Source organism: Polistes canadensis, unplaced genomic scaffold, assembly GCF_001313835.1.
Source record: "Polistes canadensis isolate GaletaPanama2010 unplaced genomic scaffold, ASM131383v1 scaffold_33, whole genome shotgun sequence".
Classification (NCBI taxonomy): Eukaryota; Metazoa; Arthropoda; class Insecta; order Hymenoptera; family Vespidae; genus Polistes; species Polistes canadensis.
Genome location: NW_014569580.1, coordinates 134,006 through 143,103, shown reverse-complemented (window position 1 = coordinate 143,103; position 9,098 = coordinate 134,006). Strand labels below are relative to the sequence as shown.

The 9,098-nt window shown below is 34.5% G+C and overlaps 1 protein-coding gene across 1 annotated transcript; it reads right to left on the bottom strand.

The window, feature by feature from the left end:
* Window positions 1–2,329: 2,329 nt before the first annotated feature.
* LOC106784360 lies at window positions 2,330–9,015 on the bottom strand. Its single transcript, XM_014743805.1, has 5 exons — window positions 8,828–9,015; window positions 7,349–7,698; window positions 3,762–3,929; window positions 2,953–3,141; window positions 2,330–2,827 (listed from the first exon to the last, which is right to left on the bottom strand). The coding sequence occupies exons 2-5, from the start codon at window positions 7,404–7,406 to the stop codon at window positions 2,655–2,657; spliced, it is 588 nt and encodes a 195-aa protein (XP_014599291.1). The 5' UTR covers window positions 7,407–7,698; window positions 8,828–9,015; the 3' UTR covers window positions 2,330–2,654.
* Between the last annotated feature and the right edge of the window lie 83 nt (window positions 9,016–9,098).

Genomic DNA, 9,098 nt, shown 5'->3' with positions numbered 1-9,098 from the left:
GCATCTCGTCGTACATATACGCGTATATATATATATATGTATATCAATATGTATCCGCGTGTGTATATATATACATATATACAGGCGATGTCGCAAAAGACAAATTAGTATTGTAAGTGTGAAACATACGAAACGACGCGAAGTTCGCTCATCCCTACGCGTTGTTATTATATTTCTGCTTGTTTTTCTACCTTCCTAAAGGTAATAATGTGTTATCGATGGTATTAAATCTAGCACCGGCAGATTTTTGTTTCCTTAATTTTTCTTTTCGTTGTGGCAAACGGAATTTGCACCTAGCGTTAAGAAGAGGTAAATAAAGAAAAAGAAAAAGAAAAAGAGAGAAAGAGAGCAGAGACATATCTAGTGTCCTGCTACATTATTACGCTCCAGGGCGTTCGTGTCCAAGGGGGACGCGGAGGAGAACAGAGATGGCAGAACGAGGAGACGCGTATAGGGGGCGGGGTAGGTGTAGACTTACTTTGGACTCTGGTGTGGGATTACCGTACTTATATTCAAGTCTAATATTAAGTTACCATTTTGCTTTACGGCAAGTGAACAGGCTGCCTGCATATAGGAAGCCATCCGAGCGCTCCTGAGACAGTCTGGCTCGTTAGTTTGGGCCCACCGACGATACGTAAATCCCAAGTACCTCTCTTTCCGTCGTTCTTCTTCCGCTCATTCGGTTATATCTCTTCGCGCAAAGAAAAAAGACAAAAAAGCTCCGAAAAAAAGACGAAAATAGTAAAGCAACAGATTCATTCTCCGACATCCCCTAAAAACGTCCCTCGCATTTTTTCTCGCGGTTGCATCATCCTCTCCCTTCGATTCCAAGTTCGAATATCATGCACCATTGGACTACGGTACGTACTCACGTAGTGAAGACTCATTTGTCAATCGTGTAACGTTGTTTATGCATGTATGTACCAAGCTGAAACGGGGATTCAAATTAAATGAAAATCATTGGTATATCAATCCGCGAGCAAGATCACGGCTTGTGCCAAGCTGCGGGCTGCTTCTCTTCCTCGATGTGTAATATTATTATTTCATTTGTTTATCTCACAAGGAGACTTCTTATACTTGTCTTTGATTCTCTACGCGTTGTTTCCTTTCTTTTTCTTTTTTTCGGGGATTCGATTAAGTTTATCGATCGCTTAGATGCCCTTTGATCTTTTCGCTAAGAATTTCTAAGGTTGCAGTGTGGTCGATGTAAGCGCCGGATCTGTCTCGATTCTGATCTTCTTTGATGTTAATGTGTACGACTGTTTTTTTTTTTTAATATTCGAATTATTTTTAATTTGGCTTTTTAACTTGATCGAATAAAATCATTACAAATAAATCTATTGATACGCGTTTGCTCGTACAAAGTAACATTTGAAAATATTGTACATATCGTGCTTAAAGATTTTATTTGAAAAGCAACGAACGCGAGTACGCGATATGATACGATGTATATTACTTTGACAGCTTTTTATAGTCATTTTAAATAATTCGCGTTAATACACGCGTAAATATATGGAAGCTACTCAAATAAATATTTGTTTGTTTGTTCGTTTATTTATTCTTGTGTAACCCGACGAAAAGATAGGGGGAATTAGTGAAACGTGTGTTGTCTCGTTAAAAATGACTGTTTGTTATTTCTATATGCAAAAACTATGCCTTTATGAGGAAGATTATAACGTCCTATAAATGGTCAAAAATAAAAAGGTAAAAGCACTGACTTCTATGTGTGCTGGGGTTTCAATTCTACTTCCTAGCACCATTTGAAATCAGTACTTTTCCTTTGAAATAATCTACACCTTCAACGTCCTTCTAAGATATCGACGAGATTCGTAAGAATCGCGAAGAAACCTACAACCTTCGTCATTCGTTTCATTAAAAAAAAAAACATCGTTTTGTATCGAGATAGTGATTGTAATGTTTAAACAAATACCCACTAGATTATAAAAAAATCATTTCTTTGTATATTCTAGATTGCATTTAAAATGACGGGTAAAACGTAGAGTATTTTGTACGTTTAATTGTGCAGTGCTCTTTTTGTATGCTACGAGGATAAGTTGAACAATTTTGAGTCTCACCGAGAAAAAACAAACTTTTATTTAAAAGAAAAAAAAGAAGCAAGTTTGATCGAGGAAAAAAATGGTTTCCGTGTTAGACTCAAAATTTGTCAACACATCCATGTATTTTCTTTTTTTCGTTAAGAAAAATTTAATTGTATACTGTGTGCTTGTTAATGTGTGTGCACGTGTTCTTAACTATCTTTCTGTGCGTGTATATACATCTATACACACATACACAATTTACGTATAACATATATATATATATATATATATTTTTTTTTTTGTGATACATACTAAGCGCGTGCGCAATATATGCAATTATTTACATAAATACACGTACAAGTCGTTCCATCGACAAGTTTAATAAATATTTTCTTTTTTCTTTTTCGTCATTCTTTCTTTTTACTTTCGCACGAACGTTAACAATGAAAATAATAATAATAACTCCAACAAATGGCGCGAGCTACGAAAATATTCTACTATATACACTATTATAATGATAAAAAATCATTCTCTAAAATATTTAGCGTACGGGTAAACGCATAAAACATTTCTACCCATATCCGTGTAACCAGTCAAAAGCAAAAAGAAGTTCCATTAAGGTGGCCCAACTTTCTCGGGGAAAACGCAAGAAGAGCAACAGTGGAAGGAAGGAAAGGAATTGATGTCTCCCGCGGGAACTGATACGTGATTAGAAGAACTTCTTCCATTCACTGGCTCCTTCAACGTCGTCCATTTATCACCCAACGATTTTGCGAAGTGATCGTCGACTGTAAAAAATAAGATGAAAAAAAAAAAAAAAACAAGGAACAACGTGTAATTTGATAATCAACAACAAACAGGGGAGAGGGGGAGAGACGACGATATGAAATAGAAAAATATCATTTGAACTCACCACTTAAACCAATTTCTTTGTCAGCACCGGTGGCATGAAAAACTGCCGCGTATTTTTCTGCACCTAAGGATCTTTTAAAGTGTTCGTCTATCGCAGAATCATAAATGCTGCACGTTTTCCTGGCGTTACCGGTGTCATTTGAGGATGATGACTCAGACCTACTTATCGTATCCCAATCATTTGTCCTTACTATAAACGAAAAAAAAGAAAGAAAAGGAAAAAGATAGTTGAAAGTTTTGTTCATTTCTTATAACCAAATTTGATTGAATCTTGTCGCGGAAGTATCCAAAAAATGAACGTTCTCATAAATATCAATAATTAATTTCTATTTTTATAATAAAAATAGTTCACAATTTTTCTTTGTCCACGTCAAATCCTACAATCGTATTTCTATTCATCGCGTAATCGACATCTGCATTACGCTTTAATGCGTTTCATCCAATCTAACAGAGTATACTCAGCCGAGCCATAACGTTTTCACCCTAAGGAAATACAATAAAACTTTAGAAACTCGTTACAAAGACGAAAGAGTAGTCCAAGAGTTATTCTCCATTCGATCTAAAACGATTAACGATACAAAATTATATGAATTATTTAACGTTACGTCGGTTTAGTATCCTATAATAATAAAAAATATTTCGAACAAAAGTTCGCCAACTTTTCAAGATGAGAAACGAAATATGAAATGAACTGTTTTTTATTTTGTATTAAAAATAAACTTTTTTCTGCTTATTTTTTGTTTTGCTTTTGTTTTTTTAAATATGATTTATTAATAATAATAATTATATTTAAATATGATGATTTCTTACCAGGCTGCGACGTAGAAGATATGATTACACTGGGTCTGAGGTACGTCGTAGTGACGGTTTTATTTGTAGACATGTCTAGTGCTTCATTTTGAATAGGATCCATTCGACGTTCTTTACGCCTCGTACTACTTTGCCTACGATGCAAATCTATTGACTTTGGTCCACCTTCTATAAATCGAAAGAATTTCGTTATTAATATGTGTGGAATTGGACAAAATTCATAAGTGAAGGCGCGAAGTAAGTCATAAGAAACGATTATGATACGAATATTCGAGAACGATCATTATCATTATATATAACGTATATGTACGTTAATATTTTTCTTGTAGTTAAATTTAAATAGGTTTTTCTAGAATAGGATAAAGGCGTTTTTTATGTAAATAAATGTGAATAGATGTTTCTAAACTAAGGTAAACACGTTTTTCTAAACATATTCTATTTTTAGAATAGCTCTTTCAAGTTTATTAAGCTATTTCAAACACACACGAAAGGGTAGTTTAAGGTAAAATACGTCAGAAGGAAAGGGATGATAGGCGATAGGAGGAAGGGATGACATCTATATATGCGTAACGAAAGGACGATGAGTTATGCTAAGAAGTTATGTTAAGAAGATACGCTAAGAAGTTAAGCTAAGAACGTCTCGTAAAGAAGTACCACGGTAATTTAAAAGATAAGAAAAGAAACGATTGTGAGTTGTATATTTAACAGACTATAGAACACTTACCATTCTATCTAATTATATCTTTAATTAATTATATATATATATATAGTCTTGTGTACATATATTTACTTTCAGGTTTCCTTTACTTTGTAAGGAAAGTTAATAAATATTTATTACATAAAGTATAACAAAAATTTAAAAATTCTACATTCATTAATATTTTACATTATTTTTTCATAGGAAATTTTTCGGGGAACAATAATAATAGATTGTTAAGGGTTGACTAAAAAGAGGGTTTCTATTTTATATTAATTCAAAAACTTGTTAATATCTGTAAAAGAAACTGCCATTTATAAGATTCGTTCTTTTTATTTGGTTTTTAAAAACAAAAATTATTTATCGATCCTCTTCTTTTCAATGCATGAACGATTGAATTTGACTTACGCTTGACAAATGCATGAACATGCGATCGAAAGTATTTTTAGCAAACAATAAAAAATGGAAAATCGGTATGGTCCTTTTGACCGATAAAATGTAAGTGGGGGTATGAGAAAACGAGTTTGCTTCTCAAGAGGAGACAGGAAACGGCCTAATAGCCGTGAGAGGATCGTCAAGAAAGACAAGCAAACAGGTTTACAGCCAAAGGACCAGCATTTGTGAACGGAAAAAGCTAAAAAGGAAGGAAGAAGTGTTGGATGTGAAGCTACAGTTCGCTGTCCAATTTGAACGACCGCAATGTGCCAAAATATGACATTCATTGCAGCACAATTTTCTGTTAAATAATATTGAATTCTTTATATTCTGGGATTGAATTATATTCCACATCGGGTTAGTTTCTTCAAATCCAACCTGAAATCCTACAATATTAAATAAAAAAGTATTTCCCGTCGAAAGATTTCAAGTTTAATAGCGTGAGATTTAGTGAATGATAAAGATCTATGTCATACTACGATATCATACTACGTCGGTTATGTTAAATGTCGAGTAAAAGTATACGAATAATCGCGGTAAATCTTTGTTTTTATTGAAAGGTCTTTTCTAAAGCGATATGCGGTCTCGTAAATGCTTCCCCTGCGATTTCTTAATGATTTATTCGCACGTTTCATCTGACAAAGGCTGGGTCTACCACGTCAGACCGCAGAATCCGAACTTTCAAAGTACCACGTGTGTCGTGATATAAAATTGATATAGAATAAAAATACATTTCCGATGCAATTCTTGTGCATCTCTACTTGCTCTATTTTTTTTTTATCTGTCGTTAAAAAAAATAAAACAAAAAATTGATAATTTCTTAATAATCAACAAAGAGGAAGACGATAAATTGATAATCGTCTATTATTTTACTCGATAAATGCAAACGTTTAGGATGAACATTGGCGGAAGTCATGCGATTTACTTACAAAAATAAATATCTTCTCTCAAGTCAGACAGTAGTGGTTGTTTATCATTTAGCAAGACAACCCGCATGACTATATGGCTGTCGTTGGCACAGATTAATGCCTCGATAAAGCTGCGATCGATTCATCGTCTGTCTAGTGGAGTTATCCATTCTCACGACTCTCTTCTTCTTCTTCTTCTGAAAGAAAAAGAATAATCACCTTGAACGAAATATCAATGAAATAGACGAATCATAACGGACAAACGTTTATGAAATATTTCCGTATAGTCAACAAAATATAACATATTCAAAGGAAGTATACGATGATGTAGAAAGGTATATGTTAGCAGGCATTAACCTGCAAATAAGTAAACAAAAGATTTATTACACTTTCAAACAAACGGAACACATTTATTGTTCTCATGGAAAAAGAATTTCATTTTAATTAGATATTACTAAATCACGCGTAATGAATTCTTAAACGATTCGTATTCTTACGTTAAACGATACATATGCATATAAGAATAATATCAGGAATTAATCATAGTTGCATGTGTTCTCGTTACAATACATGCATATTCATACAATACATGTATATATGTCTTTTCTTCGAAAGGAACACGGACAATTCTCTCTTCTGTTGTGCTACTTTTATGTGCTCACGTATAATAATAAATCTAAATGATGTCTTTCTCTCTTTCCTTTTTTTTTCTTTCCCTGTCCCATTCTCTAACATTAAATATCAATATTTTCCATAAACGCTTATCTCGATCAGCCCTTCATTCAATATTTCGACTACATGATTATTCTTTTTATCCCTCATTGGAAGATACGTATTGAATTCAATTCATGATTTAAATCGCACGCGCTAATACAAAGTGAAAATAATAGTAATAATAATAAAAACAAAAGATCTAAATATTAGTTCGAAAAAATAGGAAGCAAATTATCGACGAAAGAAGCAAAATTATTGTTCGTCAAAAAATAGACGCTACTAGTACGTATATATTGTGCGTGGGAGAATTTATGCATTGTTAAATCTTTCCCCTTGTTATCATCGGAATTATTATATACACACGTAGTCATTCATAATCGCTGGCGTTGAAGCGCGAAAACGCGCCGACGTGCGCGCCGACGTGCGCGCCGACGTGCGCGACGCCTAAATATAAGCAAAATTGCATTCAACAGTCGTACCACGCTATTTCCTCAGATAGCGCCACAATCGGCTGGCCGCGAATTTTTTAAATTCAAATTATCTTGCAATATATGAGTCATTGTCCAATGGATATTAAAACAAAAATTAGGTAAATAGATACATAAATTAAAATAAAACAAAAAAAATGATAAGAAGAAAGAGAATCGAGGCAGGAAGAAAAAAAAATAATAAATAAATAAATGATTTAAATAATAGACGTAAGAAACACGAAGAAGAGGGATATTGCGCATAAAAATCAACTACTAAATTGTTAGATTAAATGAGAAAAATACTAAAACTACTATTAATAAATTCTAAAATTAAATGATACATCGAAATAATTGTCAACTGACCTTGTACCATCGTAGCTGCTCTAGATAGGACATCCAATGCACTTTCGAGGGCCGACATATCGCTTTCGATAATTTTTCACTTTTCCTTGCAGCAATCGTCGAACGAAATATATCTTCTTTCTCCTCTAGCTTTCTTTTTTCTTCTTTTTTTATTGCTTCCGCTCTTCGCCACCCCTGTCCCCACCCCACTGCTTTCTCTTCCTCTTTCTCTTCTCAAGGAAGACGCGAAAATTGTGGCGCGCCTCTTAAAAAGAATTGCAGTTGACCTTAGCACGCTCTACCTTTTGGCAATTCGTTCTAAGCTGACCCTTAACTCCTTTGTTCGCGCAAATGGTCAATTCTGCTCTTTACTAAGAAAATCAAATAGAAAATGAAGTTTTTATTATGATTCTCTTCTCGAGAGTCGAAGATGACGCGAATAAAGTCAAACGGGGATTAAAAAACGTGACATTGTCTGTGGAATGCGGACTCTCGCCATCGAGAGAGGCCCGTCTCTTCAGATCCCCCTCCCTTCCTCCCACCCCCGCACGCGCTTCGCTCCCGTCGACCCCCCGCTGGTCACCCTACTAGTACCCCCTCAGAGCCCCCACCAATCTTCCACCAATTCGCCGACACCGTGTTCCTATTTCTCCTCCCCCCTGTCCCACCACCAACTCCTCCACCTTCTCCACTTCCTCAGAGTATCGACGACTCTCATCGTGATTATTAACTTAGACACTTACGTTAGTTTACCCTTTTTCTATAATCTCATCATAAATTCCTTCCTTTATAATCCTCCTCGCTCCCTTAAAAACCCCATTGAAATGTTGTTTTTCTTTTCTGTTTTCTATAATATTTATTTTAATATTGGTACCAAACGCCACGCTCTTTTTCAAATTTCTTCAACTTTGGCTCATTGATTGTTCTTAGATAATCTCCAATAATTGTAAAACACAACAAAGGAATTGTACTTTGTATTTGGTAATATAATTGTGTGTATCTTTGTAATTGCAGAAAATATTTAAAATATTTTTTGCGAATATTATTTGTAATTTGATATTTGTCATAAAAAAAAATTGATCGAAAATGATGATATTTTTCTTAGATTCGTCGTTAAAATGCGCGTCTATTCAGTTATCGCGATACACCGATCGTTGCAAACGATTATCGAACATCGCGTTCTACCTATCGCGGTAAGTAAGAATTAAAATTGCAACGATCGAATGGTAGATAATTACAATATTTATTCGAAATGCGTTGATCACCCATTGAATTGGTAAATGAATTTTGAATTTTGTTATTCGATGTCGATGAGAATGAATCTAATTATTTGTTAAAGGATTTAAAACAAAAAGTAATCCTTCTCACAGTTACGATGCGTTCGCGGGAATCAAAAGAGGAATGCGGTGTGGCGTGCCATAAAAAAGCAAGACACGCATTCCTTCCTCGTAAAGTTGGCTTATTTAATATTATTTGAGTGATCAAAATAATGTCACTTACCCAAAAATATTGAAATGACGTTTAGATAATTAAGTATGGTAAAACCATCTAGAGGAACTAATTTTCACTTAGCGATAACACCATGCACATGTATTTTCATTGAAAAGGATGGAAATCTAATGGTATGCGGGCGGACACACGAAGTCCAACCCGTTTGACACGAGAGGTAGACTCGCTACCCCCACCAGTACTCAACATTACGCTGGAATGCATGGCATTCGAAATGCATTAGTGCGCTCTACTGGCAAAATTTTCAACTATATACGTAATA